The sequence below is a fragment of the Amblyomma maculatum genome, chromosome 4 (assembly GCF_055883805.1).
Source record: "Amblyomma maculatum isolate TAMU_Amacu chromosome 4, ASM5588380v1, whole genome shotgun sequence".
Lineage (NCBI taxonomy): Eukaryota > Metazoa > Arthropoda > Arachnida > Ixodida > Ixodidae > Amblyomma > Amblyomma maculatum.
Window position 1 is genome coordinate 86,521,361 of NC_139347.1, and position 25,807 is coordinate 86,547,167.

The 25,807-nt window shown below is 44.5% G+C and overlaps 2 protein-coding genes across 6 annotated transcripts in view; one reads left to right on the forward strand and one right to left on the reverse strand.

Annotated features, from left to right (window-relative positions):
- LOC146191570 (coiled-coil domain-containing protein 134-like) overlaps positions 1-25,807 on the forward strand; it is a 41,005-nt gene that overhangs the window by 13,239 nt on the left and 1,959 nt on the right. Inside the window, exons 6-7 of one of the 5 annotated variants that reach the window (XM_084602082.1) lie at positions 1,166-1,294; positions 12,086-13,494. In XM_084602082.1, the coding sequence (XP_084458208.1) occupies positions 1,166-1,264 (99 nt within the window). In that variant the 3' untranslated portion in view covers positions 1,265-1,294; positions 12,086-13,494. The other 4 variants (XM_084602081.1, XM_084602084.1, XM_084602085.1 and 1 more) reach the window with 4 other exon arrangements.
- Pop2 (CCR4-NOT transcription complex subunit Pop2) overlaps positions 13,710-25,807 on the reverse strand; it is a 47,700-nt gene continuing 35,602 nt past the window's right edge. The window contains exon 7 of the mRNA XM_084602080.1: positions 13,710-15,967. Coding sequence (XP_084458206.1) covers positions 15,773-15,967 — 195 coding nt within the window. The 3' untranslated portion in view covers positions 13,710-15,772. The remainder of the gene's footprint in view (positions 15,968-25,807) is intronic.

Genomic DNA, 25,807 nt, shown 5'->3' on the forward strand with positions numbered 1-25,807 from the left:
TTTTGGCCCAAACTTGGACTTTCCTTATAGATGTGCCCAAAGGAATACTCCTGGAAAAATTAAATTGGTTTATCCATGTATTATGCCCTGTGTGTTACAGTATACTTCATATTCAAGAGATAGCTCATGAAACAAGCCTATGAATAGGCATGTTTTAGTCGTGCACTGCTGCATAGGGTCATGACAAAAAGTTGGGCGCTGCTTCAAAGCAAAGAATTTGGGCAGCCCTTTAAAGGTATACTGATTAAATATCCAAGAATATTGAGAAAGCACCACAGTTGCATTCTTAAGACACTGTTACACTAGTACAGACACATAATTCGGGTTAGTTTTGAGAAGATGGATTTATTTTTTACGTTTTCTGAGCAGCCGCCAGGAGCACGCTAGCGGATGCGACGTCACATTTACCCTCAGCAACGTCATGGCCCCGCCACCCCCGCACCTGAGTTGGTTGACTGGCTACACACAGTGTCGGTTCCCCCGCGTCGCGCCGTGCGCAATGCTGTGGAGTATGGAATGCTGCAGATGGGGGAAGTTGAGGGGGACGCATACGGAGGGCACATATTGTGTGCAGCGTGGTTTAAAGCTGCGCGCTGAGTCCGCTGTCCCATAGGAACAAAGGCAGCAGTTTTAGGGCGATTTGCACTTTATATATATATATATATATATATATATATATATATATATATATGTATAAACGTTCCTTTCGCTCGCTTCGTGAGTGCAAGGGAAAAATGAGCGGGTGCGATCGCTTGTGATATGGGTGGCTAGGTAGGCATGAGGGAGGCAGGTAAAATTGAAGTGATATCCGGTTCTATCAGGGCTTTCACAGGAAGCCGCTAGGTGCGGCGATTTGAAAAATATTCATTAAAATACTTACTTTCCGCTCATTTCTGTTCATACAGTGTGTTGTTTTGGTCACTCTCAGTGCGATAGTTACCATCTGCGCTAGAAATCACGACGGCATTTTTTTTTGTTCAGTATCCCTTTAAATGCCTTGAGGGACTCTAACTGTCCTTCAGGTACTTGAAATCTGCTGCCTTCACCTTTCAACACCTTGTGCAGAAGTGTGGTGTGAATTGTCTACCCCGGCTAATATTTGCTTGAAATGCTGCGAACCTCATCCTGTAGATTTGACTAGCTGTTTATGGTTACCTGCTTTCAGCAGCCCGCGCAGCCAGCGTCAGTAGAGCCAGCACAGAAGCCTAAGAAGTCCAAGAAGAAGATCCAGCGCGGCCCACGACTCAGTCGAGCGGAACTGTGATCTGCCATTGCTTGACTCTTGCACACTTTGGTGAGCGTTCTCTCCCCATGCACCACCACTCACTTTCTCTGTTCCCCATCTGTTGCCACCTGTGATGTAACGAAGCACCACTTTTATCTAATGTTAACAAGCACTCATCTCACTCAACATTTTGGCTCATGTTCGTGCACCACTGCAGTGATAAAAAGTGTGGACGTTTTACAAATGAAGCTTGACTCTATTTTACTCAACATGACGCTGTCACCCGAGATTAACGGAGAGCGGTCTCGTGGAAGAATTGGATGGACTGGTCATTACATTTGGCTCATGCATGCCCTGTGGTGCGACTAAACCTTTTTGCTGGAATCATGACACATGCTAGCGGCTTCTGGACTGTAGCAGAAAGCTTAGGAATGATTATTTGTTCGTTTGATATACCACCACTGCATAGCGCGTGATATAAATTTAGTACAAAGCTGAAGTCTGTTGAACTCGAAAAGCCATAGACGTCAGGACCTAGCCACTGTAATCCACTAAAACGCACATATTTTTAAAATTCCTTTCTTTGGAGTAAAGCGTTGTCGCTCCACCCCCTGTTGCGCTCAAACTGAAACTGGCTAGGTGATACTGCGAGTGCTAGAGCCCGTCACTTTCATGCCTCTGCCAGTTGCACTTGCTTCTGCATACAGTAGAATCTCATTAAAATGATTACCATTGATACTTAAAGTATTCAAAACAGTGCACACTATATAGAGTACATTACGATTTGGGATAATGAACGTTTTGTGTGCTCCCGAGAAATTCATATGATTGAGATTCTACTGTATCTGCCATTCAACTGGGCGTGGAATCAACTGTGATAGACTGCACTCTTTTTATTTGCTTTCTACTAAAGCATGTTAGCAGAGCAATATACGTCCAAATGAGATGGCAGATTGAATATGCCAATGGTCTACGCAGCCAGCGGTTGGGCAGTGCTATTTTGCACTTCTACCCAGTTGAGAAATGGCTAACAGCGCAGTTGGTCACGGCTCCGAAAGGAGAAAATTTCAAGCATTCGTGCTTAACAGTGCGTAGCTCGTAGTCCTTTTTGGTAGGGCGTTGTGTTGTCAACAAAGTCAGCTTGACTGAGACGTGCTGCAGTGCTGTCCGTCTCTGCCCACAAAATGGCTGCACTGTGAAGCTCGTCTATGAAGACAAGTACACAAACATCGACTATAACAAGCATTTTTCACTTCAACCTCCATCCAAATGCTTTTGCCACAGTCAGGATCAAGGCCATAACAGACGTTGAGTAACAGAATGCCGTAGTCACTGATCAACAGCGGTAAATCACATATTCCTTGCAGTATTGCCTAAAACATTACTGCTTCATCATTTTACAGCCCTAAAGAGCTTAAAAAAGCTCATTAATTCAGTTTCAAGGGGCTAGACAAAATGTTCAAATTTTGAATGGGGCTGAAAAGCTGCCAAAAACCATTTGCGCCGCAATAATTTTACTTGATGAACACCTGCATGACAATTAGTATCTGTGTTTGAAATGAAACCCAAGTGAGAATAGCACATCTCCCCGTTTTCTTCGAATGCTTTGTTTTGTGCGCACATGTCGGGAATGCTTAAGAATTGCTCCAAAATTGTCAAGGCCTCTGCTGCTCCTTTAGCAGTATGGCACAGTAGCAGTGGCACAAAATGGTCCCGCAGCATCTTGGCGCTTCACTGCACCATGAACGCACTGTGAAGCGTGCAGTGCGATGGAACTGCACATTAGCAGCGCGCAGCTTCAGCATATTCAAGGCAGTATGTGGACGCATAAGAAGGTTATATGATAGGCATTAGCATAGCATGACACCATACTAAAATTCAAATAAGAAAGTTGACGTGCTAAGCAGCATAAGCAGCAACTGGCCAATACGAAGTCGTGGGATGGTGTGAGTTGAGGAAAGCTGAACCGAAACTATGCGACAGAGCTTTATTTTGGAAATGGGGAACTTACGATCTTCACCTGATTCTATTAGCGATTAAACCTTCTAGTTCCTCTAACAGCACTGCTAAACTAGCTTCACTAGCTAGTGTTCTAGCGTTAAACGTTGCCAGGGTCAGTTTCCAATGGCGACCTGTCCAGCAGAGCCAGAGATTCTTAGCACCCTCCGCTGCGTCACCGGTCTGACCGCCGTTGGTGACTGAGGGCCGGGGTTTTGTAGGACTAATCATGGTAGGTTGTGGCCAATTACTGCACCAGGATGGCCAATTCCTGTTCTGGTGAGGGAGTGCGTTGCCGGAGGTGTTCACCTGCATCAGGTCGCACACCAAACCATTCATTCAGCTCAAACACTCATCATGACTCGATAGGCCTAGGCAAGGCCGCCGCGCCCCTTGGCTCCAAGATTCCGGAGCTCCCAAATTCGCGAAAAACTGGCAGCAGGTAGCAAAGGGTGCTCGCAGGAACCAAGCAAAAGATCAAGCAGGTTTTCGGAAAGGATACTCTACTATCGATCCTATCCATACCATCAACCAGGCGATAGAAAAAAATGCTCGGAATATAACCAGCCCTTATACATAGCATTCATTGATTACGAAAAAGCATTTGACACAGTAGAAACCTCGGCGGTCATACAAGCATTGCGATATCAGGGTATAGACGACCCGTACGTAAAAGTGCTGGGAGATATATATATATAGAGGGTGCACAGCAACCATAGTTCTGCATAAAGAATGTAACAAAATTCCTATAAAGAAAGGTTTTAGGCAAGGCGACACAATCTCCCCGGTACTATTCACAGCTTGCTTAGGAGAAGTATTCAGACTTTGAATGGGAGCAGTTAGGGATAAGAATAGATTGAGAATACATAAGTAATCTGCGATTCGCTGATGATATTGCCTTGCTAAGTAACTCGGGGGATGAATTGCAAAGAATGATTGATGACCTAGACAAGGAAAGCAAAAAGGTAGGCTGGAAAATCAATATGCAGAAGACTAAGGTAATGTTCAATAGTCTAGGGAATGAACAGCAGTTTACGTTAGGTAGCGAAGCACTGGAAGTAGTAGGCAAATATGTCTATTTAGGACAGGTGGAAACCACAGATCCGGACCACGAAAAGGAAATAACAAGGAGAATACGATTGGGATGGAGCGCATTTGGCAAGCACTCGCAGATTATGACTAGCAGCTTACCGGTATCGCTCAAGAGGAAAGTATACAACAGTTGCATCTTGCCTGTACTCACCTATGGGGCTGAAACGTGGAGGCTAACCAAGAGAGTTCTACTTAAGTTGAGGACAACCCAGAGGGCTATGGAACGAAAAATGGTAGGGATAACGTTAAGAGATAGGAAACATGCAGAGTAGGTCAGAGAAATAACTCAAGTCACTGACATTCTAGTGGAAATCAAGAAGAAGAAATGGGCATGGGCAGGACATGTAGCGCGAAGAAAGGATAACCGACGGTCGCTTAGGGCAACAAACTGGATTCCAAGGGAAGGAAAGCGTAGCAGGGGGTGGCAGAAAATTAGGTGGGCAGAAAATTAGGTTAAGAAGTTCGCAGGGGTCAAGTGGATGCAGCTCGCACAGGACCGGGTTAATTGGAGGAATATGTGAGAGGCCTTCGCCTTGCAGTGGGTATAGTCAGGCTGAGAATGATGATGATGATCTTCACCATGCGTTCAATAATTCGAACGAAGAGCGCGTCCATCAGTGTTTCGTGCTATTAATCGGACTCGGAGAAACCTATTTCGGCATTCGCTGGATAAATGGGTAGTACCTCGATGTAATGTCCTGTCTGAATTAACCAAAGCGAGCCTGGTACATCCGAATGGCACAGACTTAGTTGGGCACCAGCCAGGATCGCACTTGGGCCAGGACCAAGCACTTGGAAGCATAACAAGCCATCTATAACCACGGAGTTCAGTGTCTGCTAGACGCAGAAGCGGCAGAGCAGACCCCAGTTCTGATGTCATGGCTATCATAGTTGATCACAGGCAGCAGAAAAAGCAGCTGTTTGCATACACTCTTCTCCTCTCTGTTCATTTCATTCGCTTTCTGGGGCGAAAAATAAATAGCAGTTTCAACTCGGTTTTCTTTTACAAGGCTTCAGCACCTATAGGCAGAATCTTGCAGTTATATATTTAGGGGGTCATAAAAGTAATAATTATAATAGTCAGACAGTGAAAATTTCATTTGGCACAGGGGCATAAGCGCTGCTCTATGTATTTTGTGTGTGCTTTCAGTGCTTTTTACTTCTTTGTGGACTAGAGAGCTCTAGAAATTACTGGCTGCATGGAACGAACCAGTGCTTTAAATGCTCCTTTTACATGTATGACACATTCTACTCTTAACTTTTCGGCCATCACCAAATGGTGGGTGCTGTGACAGAAGTAAGGCCCTTCATTGTACTTTTTCTTTTTTGAGTGGGTATAAATTGGGCGCTATTTTCGAAGTTCAAATGTAGGTAAATGTCGGGATATACATCCAAGTTATTCATAATTTTTTACAGCAGTAGTTGGTCACTACATCAACTTGCACCACTACTCTGGACAAAAAATAACCTGTTAGCACTCATCTCTCTCATAGTGTATAGTAGGCAGCTCGCACCCAGAAAATGTTGTCCACGTCAGATATTTCCTTTTCTTATGCTCAACTACTTCATCGCACACATTACCGTCCTTATGTACAGAACTATCCTATTTTGGCTGGATGTGTATCTGCTCTGGGTTTTCACTTGTAGGACCTACTTTTCAACCTTATGCCATGAGTAACAAGCATTAGAAAGTGTTAGTATTGGGTAGCGAGTGCTATTTACACACATCCCACATAGCATCTTCCAGAACGCTATGGCATGCATCGCACATGTGCTGGAGTAAGACATTCTGTTGAGCAGAAGTCTATGTGTATGCTAGATTCCAACAGCTAATGCACCAGATAGTGATATCGCAATCTCATACCTATTAAAGCATTAAAGGACCAAGCGTTACACCAGCACAACCTCTGTCATAGAACTTCATTCCTGCAGTCGCTGTGTGATGGCGCCACTGCTGCAAAATGGCTGTTGTGGTTCGTCGCTGCTGCAAGCGATGAGGATTTAATCAATAACTCTGGTTGAATCAGGCAAGAGCTCCATCTAAATGTGGTGCAAAACAAAATTCTAGAGGACACTTTGGACCGATAAAGTGCAATGAGGCAAAAGCCATTATAGCGCAGTGGATAGTAGCCCTCCAGTCTCCCTCTCTTCTTTCACTCCCACCTTCCTCCCTTCCTTTACAGCATGGTACATGTGTCCGTGGAGACTAGTGACAGATACTGCGCCTTTTCTATCCTGTTAATCAATTTCAAATGCTGTTGATGCCTGCTATGCTAACACCTCCTATACGTCTGGGTCTGTTTCTGTTTGCTGTGTGGTGCGGCATTCGAGGAAATGGCAAATGAAAAGCGAGAACGGATGTCTAGATCGGACGCCCGGCGGGGTCAGCTTCATATATGCATGAATCGCCTGGTGAGGTCATCACTGGCTGTGATGGTACATGGTGCGCCCCTTGTCGAACACTACCAGCATTTCATTGAACGCATGAAAGTTCACCGGCGTTTTATAATCCATTTACAGGAAAGGAAAGGCGCAGTATTTGTCACTTGCAGAATCCCGCTATCATCCTCACAGTAGACAAGGGGAATTATGAAGGGCATTTCACGATCCGAGGCATGGCACAGTTGGTAAAGCGCTGGGCTGGGGATCCAAGGGATGAAGGTTCGATTTCCGGTGGAGACAAGGTTTATTAATTTATTTTTAACTCTCGCTCTCGAAAGTGTGACACCTCTGCTGACAACCTTCTGTCGACAACGATGAGGCATTAAAGGCTTTCACCTTAAAACTTACCAGTAGTTAATGAGCACGAAGAAGCAATCAGTTGTTAGTCAGTGCTGTGTCCCATTTTTCCTTTCTGTGTCCTTGTGAAAGTTGCACTGTTTTGCATCGTGATGCCACACTTCATCCCGTAGGACTGCGCTAACCTCAGAAGTAAGTGCAAAGTGTCTCATGCGGAGAGCATTTTCACATTTCTTCAATATGAAAAAGAGTGCCGACAGGTTATTTTGCATCCAGGGTAATGATAAGTCAATATATTGTTGCTTATTACTGCTGTAAAAAATTATGAATAATTTCAATGAATGCCTCGATTTTGCCAGCACCAAGTCATAAAGTGGTGTGACTTGTGCATTGCATACTGCACATGGTTTGCAAATCACGTTTACTGCAGTGGAAGAGAAAATGGATTGCAAGACATCTCGCAGCAATGCCAAATTACCCGCAATCGATAAACACGGGCGTGCCATATTTGTAGCTTAGCTTACGGCCTTAATTCTTGCACTTTCATGCCCCTAACAAACACGGACGTTTTAATGTACACACACACAAAGGCAGGGACTTCTGCATATGGTGCATGCGCAGTAAACGGCATGCATGCTACGTGCATATGGAAGGGTGTTGCTTATGCTTATGTTGCCTTCAATTTTGAACAATGCAAACTAAATTTTAAGGTGCATTTAACCCAATCTTTAATAATGCAGCTTGGTGTGTAAGGATCGGGAGAATGCAGGTTTTACCTGCGAATGAAGCGTCCTATTCATAAAGTGGCTTTACAGACTTAAAAGAATCGGCATCATCTGATTCGCTTCTCAAGTGTAGTCTTTGTCAAAAGTGTAGAGCCCAAAGGGTCTGTTTCTGAACTACTTCGTGCGGCTTGTAATGCATTTCCAGTGTTTCGAATTTCTTAATGGTAAGAAGATATTTTGTCCTACCCTTTCGTATGAGAAGGACCTCCACTAATGCTGATGCTGATCAGCGCCACTACACGGCTAGGAAGCAGACACCCCGGGCTCTACACTTCTGACAAAGGCTGTACTTTCGAGGCTGGGTGGCATTGAATGGTCATGGTTTTTAACCCTGTCATGGACCGACCTTAAAGGAAGCCATAGTGATTCCAGGTCAGCTCGTGAAAAAGGACAAGGTCAGAACACTTGGTTTGTTTCCAAAAAGCAGCGTGCAATAAAACATTTGCAGATTTATGCGCAAAGCACCATGTGCAACTTCTGCAGAACTGCATTGTTACACAATTGTACTCTTATAATCGGCAATCGATCACTGCCCCTTTCTCTTTGCCTTGCCTGTCTGCTTCTGGTGGAAGCTGCCATAGGATCTAGTGTTCTTTCGGAGCACTTTCTTTGCTTACTACTACTTTTTATAAGCTTACCTGTACAACATGGCTGACCTACTCGCCTACCTAGGCAATGTGCGTTATTTGTGGCCTTGTACGCACCGTTCATTTATAGGAAAACATGGGTGCTGTGTGTTGTCGAGCAAGCGAGGCTTCAGTTGGATTTTCATCGAGACAAGCTACAATGCGGATGAAACGTTGCATCCATGAAATAGCTGTTGCACAAGGCCCATGATGCATTTGTATTAAAGTCACCGTCTCTCTTCCATATCCAGAGTAAATAAAGAACGACAACTTTCTGTTGCAGGTAATTAGCTATGCTCAGACGTTCAGGTACACTGTGCTGTCTCCTCTCCGGAGCTCTGTGTGCATGATTGCAACATGAAAGAAAACCCACTGCCTGGCACAGAGACTTCCCAAGCACACTGTTGACATTAGAGTATTAGATATGGGGAGTGTGTAAAAAAGAGAACATGCAGCAGAAATTATGCAGAAAGGTTGGCCTGGGGTCAGTTGCTTTAGCCTTTCAAGAATAGGTAAGAAAGAGGTGGGAATGTCTGGAGAGTAGAAGTCCGATTCTTCCTTGCTTGGTTCCACCTACGAAGCATGCATAGCGAAGGGAACAAGAAGGGGTGTGGTGTCCGAAAATGCCAAAAGACCTGCCAGTAAGCCCTTCAAAGAGCACATGCTGTGGTTACCATAAGAGTCTACAAAAATGAAAAGAAGGCAAAGAGGGGGAGAAAGAACTGCACGTACAGTCGAACCCGGTTATATCGAACCCGGATATATCGAATTTTGGTTATATCGAACTCGCGAAATATCCCCTTGAAAATCCCATGTAAAAGTATAGGAAAGCCGCGTCATATATCGAACTCAATTTCACCGGTCGTTCGATATATCGAACTCCGCACCACGCACTGGAAAGTGTGCCTTCCCCAAAGACGATCGCATTACCCTTGGCCGTTTGCCGCGTGACGTTTTCAAGCCACGCGCGGAAGGAATGAGAGGGGACAGTTCGGCGACGGCTGGTCTGGGCAGCGCCGCGCCCATTCCCCAAAGGCGCGCGTATCTGCAGTTGTCATTTCCCGCGCGCCAACACATGACGTTTGCAAGCCATGTGCGTGGGTGTGCCCATTCTTTTGCTGAGCTATCTCTCTCCTTCAGCACGCGCAACGCATGCGCCAAGCCAGCTCAGCCCGTTTTCAGACAGACGTCGGACGCTATGGCGCCTGCGGATGTTAAGAAGCGGCAGTTTTTCTCTTCTTTTTTGCTTTTTCTTTTTTTTTTGCGAGTCATCCTTTCTTATCGTTGTGCTGTACGCGCGGCGTAGCGTAAGATATGGCGGCTGCAGACGTTAAGAATCGGCAGGTTTTTCGGGGATGTTTATTTATTTTTTTTTTTTTTATCGTTTATCCTTGCATGTATGAATCAGCGAAAGCACGCGGTCAGCTGCTGCGATCATGACGCCCGCCCCAAGCGCGGCGTGATAAATCTAACCAGGCTTGCGCAATCAAGCCATCACGTGCAGTGTGCCAAGTTCGCTCCCCGCCACCGCAGGAGCTATAAAAAGATAAAAAAAGATAAACGCGCCCCGACGTTATCGCTGCGCAGCATCTTGGCACGCTGCCAATGAGCTGTGGATGGGACGACCGAAACGGACTGACGCGCGCCATCGGCATGCAAGCGAAAACGCTCGCGATTTCTGCCGCCGCGGCGACACGGAAACCTTGTTTTGAGCTGCCGCGGTGGCTCGAGCGGCGAGAGGGACGCAGTTCCAACAAGTTTGAAAAATTTCGCTCTGTCGCTGCCGCTCTTCGCTGAGATTGCTCAGTCGCTTGCATGCTGGCCTTAACGCTTTTTTTTTTTTTTTTTTCAAATTCTCGGGTGCAAAAGGGGAGGGTGGGTTCATTATGCGAGTGGGTTGATTACGCGACAAATACGATATCGTTTTTTCGCATCGTAAGTGCCATCACAAGCCGATTTCTGTATATCGAACTATTTCGCGATCCCCTTCGAGTTCGATATATCCGGGTTCGACTGTATTACCACACTGCTATGATGGGAACACGTCACCTGCATTCAGGACTTTGACGTGGGAACTCGCCATCACCTTCACACTGCTGATGCCATGAAGAATTGTGCTAGCTCGGCACATTCCGTAGCCACCAAACTGGCTTGGAAAACTTTTGTTTAGTTGATGGCACAAGCACGTTCCTATACCAGGTGTGGGATGGCTGCAAGCTTTGCTGGACTTTACTGTGCATATCAGCTTCTGTGCACAAAACCAATGCAAGAATTTAAAAAAAAAAGTGCTGCTTCATAGCTTTCCTGCTTTAAAACTTAAGAGCCTTTTGTTCCTGTGCATACACTGTATGGAATGTTAGGTGTTTAAATTTGGACATATACTCGTAGTTTGGCACCGTCCAGCTTTGCGTCTACAACAGATACTCACAAAAAGGTCAACAAAAGTGTAGACGTCAAATTATAGCCCACATTCCCTTTTGGGCAGAATGAACTGCAAGACAAAATTAGAGAAAAATTTGAGGACTTTCATAAAATGGGCCAAAGCGAGATACAGCTTGCAGCACTGGCAGCGATAGCAAGGGTCTGCAACAGCTTTCATGCTACATGTGGTGACGTGCAAAATAAATGCATGGCTTTTTTTTTTTTTTTTTTTTTTTGCATCGCCCCAGTGAAAAAAATACTTGTGCAGTGTCTTAAAAAGCAAGCTAAGGTTTCAATTTTGTTATCGCTTCTTAGCCAGTCCAGTCTATGACCTTAAGAGGGCACATTGGATTACTGCTAGTTGTCGTAGCAACGTGCATAGATTCCTTTTACCAATGCCATTCTCATGCTCCTAGGCGCTGCCAACCTTTTCTACTTTTCGTAGCCTCCTCTAATGTTGCTGCCCTCACCAAGTGTGTTTCCTCATCCCGAGCATTCAAAACCAAGTTGTCAATAGGCATGCAGCTACGTCTGGCAGTTTCTTTGGCCGATTGCTTCTTGCATTGAAAAGGAAACTAGGTGTTATTTGTTTACGCCCACACATTTTTCCAAAACTTTCGACAGTAAGTTCTCTATAACCTTCTGAATCCTTTATGCTAAAGTTCACAGCTGGCCCATGTTTTGTTTCCGTACAAATGAATTTAAAATTCGCCTGTATCACGGCCATAATCAAGGCAATTTCTGCAGAGTAAACCTTTAGAGCTGCACGACCGTCAGTATTCATTTTTTGTTTTTCGGGAGTAAAACATATAACTTGCTCTTAGCCATCTCAGACAAATGATTGAAGCTGTTGCAGTTAAGTTCAGCCAATCTGTACGTGCAAAAGACATTTTATGACCACATCTGCGATGTTGTGTCGGTCCGTCAAGTGTGGTGGAAACATTTTTCTTTTGCCGTTTTATTACAGTTTTCATTATTTTGAAAACCTGTTATAACCAGAATATGTATGGAAAGACTTGGGAGAGTACCTTGTCTACAGACTTATCAGTTGGCTTAGCACAGTCTTAGGTGCACGCTCGACTCCAGTCGTTTCTGTTCGTAAGCACTCTTGGGTTCTTGGCAATTTAAAGTGAAGCAATTGTGATTTGTGACCATTGTCTCCTTGACTTTGCAATTCTAAAGTTTGGTTTGGTTCGTAGTGTTTGGCTTCGAGGGACGCCGTAGTGGAGGGCTTCAGATATTTCAACTGCCTGGGGTTCTTTAACGTGCACTGACTTGGCACAATACACGAGCACCTTGCGACTGCCATGGCCGGAACCTGCATCCTTGGGTTGAGCAGTCGAGCACTATAACCACCGAGCCCCCATGGCGGGGCGTAATTCCAAAGTGCGTCATTACCAAGGAGAGGTTGTCAGTTGTATAAGACTGCATTCTGACAAATCCCTCCACACCACTCAATGGAATGGCTTGGACTAACCCATCAAAGATTCCTTCCTCATTGCTTCAGTTTTCTTCACTGGTGAAGGATGATCGGCACTACGGCATGATGGGCCTGTCTGTGTGTAAAGAAAAATGGCATACAATAAATTACAGTAGTTCCATAATTATCGCATTAAGCTCATTATCGATATTGTCCAGCCGCGTTTGGCCGCCACGTTTCGATGGAGGCGAAACACAAAAGCCGAACCTGGGGTGGTCCAGTCTGAAGCCATCCACTTCAAAGTGCCTCATAGCCATTGCATCGCTTTGAGGAGATAGCCGAACCCACGAACTCCAAATATCGCGTCCGGTGCTCTTACCAACCAAGCTACATCGATTTAATGTTGCCTGTAAACAAACCTTGTGTGTGTTCACCAGCGCCACCTTCATCCTTAGTGGAAGACGTGGAATGTCCTGTGTTACCGCCAGCTTCATGGGAATGTGATCGACAGAGGGCTGAAGCTGCGAGAGAAAACTCTTATGCTGCCTACGGCTTAAATACTGCCAGAACCGAGACTCTTGAACAGTATCAAGGTTCATTTACAGGCAACATTAATGCCCAAACAAGTAGCAGGCTGGATAGTCGTAAATGTAGCTCAGTTGGCAAGAGCACCAGATGCAATATTCAGAGGTCAATTCGGTTCCCATTATCGCCGCATTATTTTTCAGTCTACTTTGTAGTTCCTAATTATCTTTCTCCAAAATGATTACAGCACTAATTTTTTCTATAGAAAAAACCAAAACTTAAAAAAATTATACCTCCTACGCTTTCCTTTGCCTCTCCGACTGTTGAGTTCTTTCATTTGTAACGAGCCCCTCATTTCCCTGCTAAAACTATGAATTTGTGGCATAGACATGTTCCAGTAAAGCTGTACAATAACAGTGCCCTGTGCTTGGATTGGCGTGATCGGGTGCAAATTGCTTCCCAGGTTTGCAAAAAGCACATACAGTTTTCAATGCTGACGAAGTTTTTTTTTTTTTATTTACAACACACATCATAATCACTAAAAACCTCACCACAGGCATCCTTCTATCATCTCTCCAGTGCTGCCGTTTAAGTGTTCAAGACTCTAAAAATCTTATCGCACTATGTGTACAGGGCTCCCGTGTAAAAAAAATAAAACGAAAAGGCATAATGATAAGGCGAGTACAAATTGGAAAGACCGTAACAAAAAAGCGATAACAAAAAAGACCGAGGGTAAAATGAAAAACAGTGAACAGAATTAGCAGAATCAGACATACCACTCCATCAGACACCTTGCATGCATTATTTTTTTTTTCATTCACCAAAGTAAGTTGCTTCTAGGTTTCTTAGAACATCACAAAAAATATAAAACTTGAGGGAAAAAAAAAATCTAAGTGCGAACATACTCTGGGCCAGCCAGACACAAAGGTGGTGTAAGCTTGTGTACAAAAGTAGGTGAAACGGTCGGCCTGGTCTGAAAGAAGTCTTGGCAGCTTCAGCAATGTGTGGCAAACGGTGCACTGTGGGGGGCAGGGAACTTCACGCCAGTGTCTTCTCACAGGCATGTAGAGATGTCCAGCTGCGATGGCTCGATGAAAAATCTTGGTATATGTACACAACTCGATAAAAGAGTGTCCCGTTTTTAAAAAGGCCGGAGCAGCACAGTCCTAACTCAGGCACGAACTGCATCGGTACAGCTACAAGTGCCAACCGAGAGAAAAACGGATATACATAAGCCACCTTGCGACCATGCATTTGGAGAACACATAACACCAACCACCCTCATGCAGAGGGTATCAACTTGTAAACACCTGAACACCTTGTAAAGAGTAAGAGAGCTTTATAACTTAAGACATTTCGACACGCCATAAAATGCTGGCCTCAATAAAGCGCTTGTTGGGAGACTCGTTAAAACCAGCTAAAGTGCTCCACAAAGGGGTTAAAAACAATGAAAACGAAGAGGTCTCGCACATCTCGGCTAGAGGACCAACCGCTGATGTGTTGCTGGCAGGACAGGGGGACATCCAGAGAAAAAGCTCAAACCTATCGAGGAAAACGTACGTCTCAAGAATTGGCAGTACGTGGGCACGTCAGGAAGTCTTCCCATCTCTCCCATCCTTTACTCCATTGCCTGGTAAAAAGAAACTACCCGAGTCTTTTCCTTCTCATCGTTGCAGCAACCTGCCATAACATTTTATTCCATTCTAGCATGAAGCTAACAACAAAAGGAACAGGGAAACAATCGGATAGCATCACACAACACTGGCAAGCAGATAAAACTGGGCGGCAGCGAGTAGGGAACATCCCTACTGCCGAGCCGCAGTAGTCATTACAGAAAAGAAAAAAAAAAGAATCGCACAGTTTATCTATTGTCCACTTCCAACCTCCACATTTTTTACAAGGGGGCTGTACATACTGCTGCTGGTGCCAATAAAATCTATACTTCGTGTAGAAAAAAAAAATTCTTTCGGCTGCATTTTGAAGAACTCGAGTGTGGGGCTCAGGCACATTAGGCATTGAGATGTGTGGTCTGGTGCACATGTGTTGGGGCATCAACTTTGCTTACAATTCTTTTGATTTTTCGTTAAATTATCTGTACATGCCCTGGGAGCCTGGGAGTGCTGCTGTGAGGGCAATCATCATCACTCCTCTCGATTTACAAGCTGGTCAGCACTGAATGTTGGTGCCCTCAAACTACTAATAATAAAAGCAGTGCTTAGCTTCTGCACACGAAAAGAAGTCGTGAAAATAGCTTCCTTTTTACCTTTAAAGGCATCGCTCTTTTTTTTTATGTACAAGTTTCTCGAAAAAAGAAAAAAAAATGGCCACAGCAGCAGCAAGAGCAGCACACAGAGACTTATGTACATATCTACAGTACGAGACCACTAAGAAAATCATGCGCGCATTAGGAGACATGAATTAAAACAACCAAAGATGGTAACTTGCACCTCCAAGGTCTGCGGCACAATAATTCTCTTCCTTTGTGGAACACACTGCCTCCTCCCACAGGTAACAGTTTGCCCACTTGTGAATGCCACACGCTGAGAGAACGGAAAAACAGTGTAAAATAAATACAAATTGCCATCTTTCTTGATACTTATGCAGGCTCTCTCCATCCACTAAGCCTTTTCCTGCTCCTTTTAAAACTTTTTTTTTTTTTTCGTGCAAAACTGGAAACTCTTATGATAAGGTGAAACATTTTTCTCGATGAATCGTGAAACGGCGGGCAGGGTGCACAGCAAGGTGCCTGAATGAGGCAGGCATACAGACAAGCGGAAGGCCAATGTGGCAGCAGTAGGAAACGGAGGGAGCGCAAGCTACACACGGTGGCAGGTGGCGCTGCTCAGACGTTCAGAGTCTGTACAACAACACGGCCGGGCTGCTCTTGGAGAGGTGCAGCAGGTGGCACAGTGGTGGCGACGACGAGTGGCGGTGGTGACTGTCAAGATGCAGAGTTCGTGGAGGAGGTGGGCGTTGCCTGGGCAGCATTGGGGGCTGCTGCCGGCAAGGCCGCCAGGGCCACGTTGTTGGGGGTGGCCTCATCGTGGTACGAGTTGCCGTTCATGACGTACGACGTGCCCAGGCCGTACAGGTGCCCGCAGTACTTGGCGTCATCGATGTTGTCTTCAAAGAACATCTGCAAGGGCACACAGCCTTGTTGTAGGAAACAGTCTCCACCACCGAGCAAAGAGGGCAGGGAATCATCTTAATTCCCCACTGGCAATCCATCTCATTCAGTTTCTCCAATGGAAAGAAGTAAAGTATCGCAAGACCCCATGTGTAATGTGAATTGATACTGCTGACAGTGGCTAAGTGTACATTCATGCATCGGCACCTGGCATCAGCAGCAAGCAGTACCCCCTCCATTGCAGGGTGGCTAGTTCGCAACAGTACAGAAGCTTATTGACCCAGTAAATATATATGCCAATGGAATAAGATTAGAAGTGCACTGACAGCCTCATTCTATCACCTCTTTGTGCACTATCACTGTCCTCGTTTCTCTGAAAAGTTTCATTCCAGCCATCTGGCTGCATAGGATTGGGTGAAAGCACATCTTCTAGAAACTTTGCAGGTTTCGTCACATGCTGCCCATGAAGTGCAAGAAAAAATGAGAGGCCACAGTTACGTGCACAGGAATTAATGCTACCGATGCATATCTTCATGCTAGAAACTTAAAAAGAAGCATTAAAGAGTGTTCCGCAAAATTTCATTTTCGTTTTTATTTTATTTTATGGATTTACATAAAAGAATAGGTTTGGTTTCATGCAATGTAGTCGTAAGTTAAGCCCATGGCAATTAAAACATGTCTACTCTTTGCTTTCGCACGATTCAACCTAACCACTCTGGGGTGGCCAATAAAAATTTGTGTATTTGTGCTTCAGGGAACATGTCACCGAAACAAGCCAAATGCGAGCATTTGTATTCACAGTTTCACTCTGCCTATTACTCCACCGCCGGCAGAGCAGCCACACGACTGCCTCAAGCGAACTTCACATGACTCCTCCTACTCTCGGAGGAGAGTTCAAAAAGAAAAAAGGCGGGAGCATTTTATCTGATTTCAACTGCCAAATCCGCCACACAGGGCAATAGTTCAAAGTTTATAAGAATGCTTCGAGCATGTAGATCAAGTTCCTGCAATTGAGACACCCTCATAATTCTCTTGGTGCATCTTTTTAAGTGCTTACTTGCAGTAATGTCATCGCAGAACAATATCATGTACGTACGCATGTATGTACTGTCGCAAGAAAATTTCACATAAATGCTTGCACATGTGGCTTGGGCTAGCATTTACCACCAAATCCAAGACCATGCCAGGATGGCTCCAAGGCAAACAGCTGCCATCAATGTGCCATGTAGCACGGCCTTCAATTGAGTGGTTGGCCTAGTCTTGGCCTAAGCCACTTGCTCAAACATTTGTGTGAAATTCGCAAGTATGGTATGTGTACGTGTGGGGTTAAAGTGGCTCACCAAGAAAGAGACCAACCAGCATCTGCTTACTGGGACAAAATCTGACTATTCTTTTGCACTCTATTTTTTTTTGCACTCGTTTGTCCCTTTGTGTCATGCAAAGCGAGGGAGGGGTCTATTATTTCTTTTTCAAAATTTAATTTTTGCAAGGACTCAATTTTCATTGTAACAGAAATAAAATTTGATTATTCATTCACCAATGGACTGATTCATTTTTAATACCTAAATCTGCATTCGGACATCAACATATTTTGTGAATGCAATCTTGTGCATCTGAGGAGGCATAATGGGGAAAAAGCAGAATTCAAAGGTTGACTGGCTGAAGAACTTTATTGACACCTCATAAAGTGCTTGTCATAACATTTTATGGCTTTCAAACTTGCAGCTCGTCTACATCAATTCCCAAGCCACAACTGCAGGCACAATGCTAGATAACACTGCTGCCTCTTCAACTAAGGCCAATTTGATGCCAGCTGCATTGTGTATCTTATCTTCTCCACTCCCAAACTCCCCAACATCATTAGACACACCGTGCCCGCAATATGAAAAAGGCACCTCTATGTCTGTACTGCTTGCAACTAACTACCCTAATCCAGCAAAGTTATTGACCTCGCCTATACACCTGAATTCTGCCATCCCTAATTAGGTACACAAAATCCCGCCTAGCCTCTGCTACCCAATCAGACTGCAACTACATCTTACCTAGTCAGTGTGCCTAGCAAGATAATGTTTTTAAATACCCTAACTTTGTTTCCCTGACCACTGAAGAGGTGGCAAAATGCAGTAACCGATAATGAAAAATGCAGAAAAGATTTAAAAAAAAAAAAGAAAAAAGTGCAAAATACTGCAATAAAATCTAGATCAACACAGCACAATGGCAAGCTTTCCAGATTGATTTTGATGCCATTCTAGGGTGGCATGGAGCCTCACAAAGAACATCAAAAGTGCACAAATTCTACATGTTTACTGGTCATGAGTTAGTCCACAAAAAAATTAGTTATGGTTTAGCTCTGCTTAACCCAAGTTGCATTGCGAAAGCAATGGCGGAAGCTTCTTTTGCCTGCTACATTATTCTCCTATCTCGCCCTACCAGCATAAGGTGCAATGTTATTGAGAACACTTAAGCTCGTCCTTTAAGGGTATGACGCGAGAGCGTAAAATACTGCAATAAAATCTAGATCAACACAGCACAATGGCAAGCTTTCCAGATTGATTTTGATGCCTGCCCAAACTTACAAAGGAGTTTGCAGCTGGTTACAGAACCAACCAGTAAATGGCAGCACTCACTGTGTGGAAGAAGACAACAGCTAAAACAGACTAGATGCCATTCCTTATACAGACATGCCTCACTGATATGAAAACTTATTATGGAACTTTTTGCTTTGATTTTTCGGGGGGGGGGGACCAAACTCCTCTAATGCATTTAGGCTTCATAAAAAATGGAGCGTGCTGTCAGCCTTCAAAGGCCTTTGTATTTTGTTGCATTAAAATGGATAGTGATGAGTAATAAAGAGTAAAATCTCTACTCATCCAGACATCTCATTTTCTGCAGTTCAAGTGCAGGCCAGTCAAGAAGTGTAAATAATTTAAAAGATCTCCCTTTCCTTTCATGGTTTAGTGCTTTACAGCGCCAAGTTGCTCAGCCGATGTACCTTACAATTTTTTTTGCATTCCCCAATTCACTGCGAATAAAACTCTTAAGCTTGTGCAGAGTAGAAAGCCAACTTCTGGTTGTTTTCAGCCGGCTAAATGTGCAGTTGTAGAAGTTCTCATTTATCCATCTTATGTCATTAAGCTATCAAAGACCACTAGGCATGTCAAGCTGCATCACATTATTTCAGTCATAAGATTGTCTGTAGTACTGGGCTTCCAAACAGATATCAGCTTCACTGGTCACCACTATGCACAGAAGCAGGCTTTAATCAGCATTTTTTATATCTTTTCTCCTTGATTCATTGTTACAGATGAGTCACTTTACAGACAGTTTCTCTCAGAACCAAACTGCCTGTATTAACGAGGCATGACTGCTATTGTGAACAGGCCATGTTCTGGGCACTCACAGTACTGCTAAAATTCACGGCAGGTCCACGATTTAATTTCAATTAATCATTTTTTCTCAATTTGCCACAATTTTTATCACATCTCTGATAATTCGAGATTTTTCCAGGTACACAAAATTTCCAACAGTCCCAGTTTTTTTTCAAGTTACTATACACCCTACTATGAAAGAGCACTGAACAAGGGTAGAGGAGGGGGAAGCCTCAATTCGCAGGTCGAGCCAACATTTCGACAAGTGGACGTCTTCGCCTGGGCAGAGCGATCATCACTGGCAGGGATTGAAATAAGCTTTTGCTTCCAAAGAAAAGCTGGGGAGGGATCTGGGATCGTTCTGCCTAGACGAAGACAAGACCACTTGTCGAAACGTTGGCTCGACTTGCGAACTGAGGCTTGTTACCCCTCTACCCTTGTTCAGTGCTTTCATGTCAGTGCACGTTAAAGAACCCCAGGTGGTCAGAATTTCCGGAGACCTCCACTATGGCGTCTCTCATAGCCTGAGTCGCTTTGGGACGTTAAACCCCACAAAACCAAACCAATACCCGTGTAACCATCTTCATCTTGTTTTACATACACCCGGCTAGATTTGCACCTAGATACCTAGAGCTTCAGTTCCTTAATTCACGATGTTCTCTCTCAAAGTGCTTCTCCCCCACAGCACCCCCTTCTTGTTCTTTTCACAGCATGCTTTGCAGTTCTCAATTTTTCAACCAGCTGTCAAGTGCTCGTTTTCTTAAAAATTTGTCTTGAGCTTACCACCTTGCTCATGGAGAGCATAGCAAAGCAATGGGTGAATGGATTTAAATCCATTTGTTTTGCTGCCATTGTTGAAATGTGCTCTGTATCGAGACAGTCTCAGATTTACCATCCAAGACTATGACTTTTGTTGCAAAAAGAAGCTAGATTCAGGTCACTCGTTTTTCATTTGAGTGTTTGTGCAGTTTGGCAAAAATGGCACAGCAATCATGTCACTGAGTGCTTAGAAGGCTAGAAGATGACTTCCAGGAGTGCTGAAAGAGTGAAACTTAAGCCATGGCTCTTGGGCTAGTACACTGTCAGCCATCTTGGCTTGGTTCATCACACTAGGTGTACCACTGTTCATCTTACATGTAACACTATCTTTACCACATGTATGCAAGTACAGTTTCAATTAAAGGGGCCGTGAAACAATATGGTAATGTGGTAATGCAACCAATTCATAGAGGTAGTCTTTGTGATGTTTCAGCCAAATTTAGAAGTCCTGCATGGACCCTACAATTTACCCGTGAAGTTATTCGGGCATAAAAGAAAAACAAACAATGCTGCCATTCCATACAGTTTCCCTTAGTCATAGTCACATCCCCCCCCCCCCCCCCCCCCATTGCGATCTGAACCCCACTAAAACACTTGATGTTCCAAAGTCTGCATTGCACATTAGTTGCACGTATATTTGGGCTGAAATCTGACCATTTTCTTCAAATGTGTGGGCAGAAAGTCAGGCCCTTGGAAATGCATTCAGGCACAATTACTCTGATGAAGACCTCGAAGGAAATGGTTAAAAGCTTGACACCAGGTAAGAGGTGTGCTGCTGCATGAGTGTGGCATGCATGTGACAGTCAAGGACTTCCAGGCTCTGCCTCTATCCGGGAGCCTAACATATATTTGATGCCCTCGTAGCATGTCCCATCACCTGGAGTACAGTACATACTGTGGGAATCAGCATCATAGGAAAAATTAGCTGATGGCTACAATATACGATAATACGCTAACAATGCTAGCTTGGCTCATCAATCAGCAAAAGCGGACTACACTCTGTCTCAGAAGCTGCTTGCAGCACTGCTTAAGGCAGGGGTGACCTGGTCCAATCGGAAATTATCTGTAACAGGAGATCGTGCTCCTAAGCACCTCACGTGCTCTGAACTGGCAGAGCACAACAGCAGCAACACAGCAACAGCACAATTATCTTTTATAGTGTGCAGGGGCAAGAGGCACCAGGACTGGGCCAGGTCGTTCCTGCCTCTTGCAGTGCTGCAAACAGCTTCCAAGATAGAGTATAGCATATGCCAATTGGTCCTCCACATTCTGCTGTATTCGCATGTTGTGCAAAAATTCAATTTTTCGGACCAAATTGACGCGGGCAATACTGCAAAGATAGTTTTTTTCAGCATGATACAGATGCGAGCGGGCACCATTGTCGCAAATAATCGGTTCTGCGCGACCGTGAAAGCTAGGCGAAGCAGAGTCATTCGGACGGGCTAGCTTGACTTTGTTCATCGTTGCCGTTTGAGGCAATGGCAATAAGAAAATGCACAGCCTTGTCATCGCGGCAGCCCAGAAAGAGCGCGCAATTGAACTGAAAATGGAAAGTGAGCACTGTCCGCCGTGGCTTGCTCCAACGCTGCCGCCGCCACCCGCGGGGGACAGCGGCGAGAAGGAGAGGGGTTCGGTGTATTCATTGAGGCTCTCGTTTCGTCCGCTTTTTTCCCGCGAGTTCCATCTCGCGGTATTCACTACTGTCGTTAACATGGAAACTGAACATTACTGCTTTCTCGGTGTGTGCATTCGTTGGCGGCATGAGTGTCTTAGTACGTCGTCAAGCGGCTTGGACATGACGAAAGCATGACTGGCAGAGATATTCTAACTGGAGGGCTATAGTGGTTACAGCTTAGCACAGTCCACTTGTGCAGGAAGCGGTGACCACCTTGAATGAGTTGCATGCTTCCCAGCGGTGCACCCGCTGTATCGGATCATGCTAACACATGCACATCGGCAGCATGCGGAAGCTGGCCACAACAGCAGATTGTAAATCCCTGTTATTGACATATAGATGAAAAATGGAGGAGAGCAGTGAAGTTCACGATTTGTAAAGCCGATTTTTCGCAGAAAAGTGATTTTTTTTCAAGGTCACGGATCTTTCAGACTTTTCAATTATTCAGACCATTTCCTGGGTCCTGCCAAATCCGGAAAAAAAAAAAAAAATGTTGTAGACTAATTATGTCTTGTAGCTGATATTGTGCATTCTGTAGGCTTAAGACTACATCAATCCTATCACAGTTTTCGCTGTAAAAAGAATGATGAAATTGCATTCCACACTAGTTAGTTACTGCAGTGAGTCATTCTTGTGCATCAAGGGACTTCAATCTGGACTTTAGCATTTCAGCTCTCATGAAAGGGTGAATTAACAAGTGTATGTGCTCACAGTAGTGTGAATGTTGAATCATACTAAAAGCTGTTGACAATGCAACAGCAAAAGAACCCCTCTTGGAAGAAACAGGTGACAAAGAAGGGAGAAGGAAATCTCTTCTTGGGGGAAGGAGGAAGAGACAAGAAGGTAGTTGCCAAGGAAAATGAAAGACTTTACCGATTTAAACAAAATGTCTGTCAAGCTACTCTTTCCAATTTCCCTAAATTCTCAATGATTTTACTATTTTAGTGGAAACTTCCATGACCACTGGAGAGAGAGAGAGAGAGAGGTGGGAAAACAGTGGCTTATCATAAAGGACAACATACTAAATCCATTCAGAACACATGAAGAAAATCTATTTACTGAAGCTGCAAATGCCACAGTGAAAATGAAATCGACGGAGCATGAGGGCCAGCCTTCCAGACAGATTTTGATGCCACACGAGGGCGGCATAGTGTCTTGCACATAACACAAATAGTGCATGACCTCTGAACAGCACTACAAGTTAGATAATTTCGGTTTGGCTTGGTTTATGAAGTTTAACGTCTCCAAGCAACTCGCGCTGTGAAGATATCCGTAGTGGAGGGCTCCGGAAATTTAGACCGCCTGGGGTTCTTTAACATGCATCACCAACATCGCACAACACCATAAATGCCTATCCGTTTCACCTCCATCGAAGCGCAAAACGCTGGTTAGTATTGTAGTATAATCTCTGTGCAATAACAATGTTAATTCCACGACAGCATAATATTGCAGAGCAGGACCCATTTCTACAGGGACAATATTCTGCTGCACAGTGAACTGGTGCATTCCGCCTCAGTAGGTTTTGCTGCATAGCCACAGAATGTTGTCCCAGAGTATAAATTAAGCACGATGCCACTTGTTACATGTATACATTACAAGAAAAAAAGATGTCATGCCAATTTGAACGAATTGTGTTCCTGGTCACCCTTTCAGTACCCTCAAAATTCATGGCAAGCCATGCCATTAATTTCATTCAGTCCTTTTTCCTCACTTGGCCACATTTTTATGCGGCCCTGAAAATTCCCCCATTTTTCCAGGTGCACAAAAATTCCCCAACGGTTCCAGATCTTGCAGCTTGCTATACATCCAGATTTGAAATATGTGTTATGCACAGTAAGTGTGGACATGTATTAAAATTCATAGTGAGATACTCTGGCAGTTTCATTACCACAGATAATGGCAAATAGGTGTCCCCAAAGTATTTTACTCAACTGCTTAGCGCAAATATCACTTAGGGGCATTACTATAGGGAATAAAAGTTGCTGCTTAATATCTTACTGTTCAGTGAAAGTGATGCCATGGCACAACTCCCCACACATAGCACACGACCAGATCTCACTGGATGAGTGGATAATAGAATAACAAATAGCACATGCTCATGGTTCTGAAACAAGCTGAAGCCACACTGCTGCACCACATCCAAATGCAGCTGGCACAATTGCAGCTCGGTGTTGTAAGCTAGGACCGATCACGTGTTGCTGCACGTGACTGCCTGTCCCAGAGTGATGTGCATCATTTGTTGGAGCACTTGAGGCTGGCTTCGAAGCACAGGACTGGCTGTTTGTTGGATGAAATCCTAAGGAATGGTGCAAACACTGACACGGAGTTTTTTCAGTTCCTTCTTTCCAAAGTTTCTTTTCCCATGGCAGTGTTCAGCGCAGTCACTTGAATGTTCTGAGCAGGGTTGGCAGAACGGTTAGCACAAGATTATCCAGAATTCTGTCATGTCAGTCTAGTAGCCTTCTTGATATGGTGCATCTAGGTACCAATGCCCAGTACAATGCAAGTACAGCTGCTTGAAGCAAGTGGCCTTTGGGTGAACATGCTGCTGGCGCTCCATAGTTGATACTGCTGAACGCACAACCTCCTCTTCCTTAACAGTTCTTCATTACGTGTCATGCTGACTTGGGTACAATAGAAAAACTTTCAATACAGCCACAATCATAAAACGACAATAGTGTGTCGTGGAAACTTGGCACAGTGGCTATTACCAACAAGAAAGCAAACTGCACTTTGCAAATTTCGTCAAATGCAAGTCAATTTGCTGACAATACTGCACCTTGCAGTGCACCTTTTACCGCGGAGGTCAGAAGCCACACAGATGCCAAATGCTGTCAATACACTGATCTGTCCAGCAGGTTGCAACCGATTCTCCAGATAACAAGACGAAACGACAATCCATGAGCATGCATTTCGGTCCAAAGGACAGCAGCTGCAGATATATACGGATCGGTGCACATACAACACGAAAGCATAATCAAGGATGTGAACACCAAACAGGGCTCAAGACTAAACCCTGATCTTATCTTCATGCATCTTGACAGTGCTTCATATGCACAGTGGGCAAGTGGTTTCATCCTCACAGGTGCAAACTTCTCACTTTTCTCCTTTCTGTGCAGCATCCTTCATTTCAACACGCCTTCATGAGGTTGTCCTTTTCATTTCGAGAGTTTCAGACCATACTGAGCCACATGTTCTCAGTGCCTGCACTCGTCATTACAACGAAGCTGGCTGCGCAGAACTCTTGGGTACAACAACACAGTAAGTCTGTCTTCCTTGGATTCGGCAAGAACAAAAAGTCAGTTGAATTGAACAGCTTTGCATGTTTTCTTCGTTAGTAGAACTTCTCCAGTGATGACAAGCCACAGCAACTCCGCACATCTTTCTTATAGAGAGAGAGCAAAACGCAGATAAATCTCTCCCACTCTTCATACCTGAGGCGTGCGTCCGGCAGCAGATACTTGTGCAGCACAGGGATCTGATGGCCAGATAACACACAAGACCTGCGACACACTGTCTCAGGGAAGTGCCTGTAAACTTGACGAGTTTTGAAAACGGAAAGACGACGTTAGGACCCAGTTTTCAGCAGACATGGCGTCACAGCAGTTGGGACACCATTACAGCATGTTCCTTTTGCATCAGTGTAAGGTGACTGCGGCAAGTAACACGCAAGCATCAATGCCTGTCATGGTCAGATCTGTGCAGCGCATTTGCATCACCAGCAGCAAATGGCGGTTGATACTACCACGATGCTACCATGGAAAAAAAAATCACAATGACAACCACATGATCTTGAAGCCACACCAGCTAACCGCCGGGGCACCCTCAGACCAAAAAGGAAAGAAACAATAACAAAAAACTTCACAAAGAAGTTGCCATGAGGAATACAATATAGTAAATCGCTAAATAAAAACTTGGCCAATGCTGCTTCCCTGCATATCCTGTGTCACCTATGCAAAACACATTTGGGCACATTTACGTGCCTTC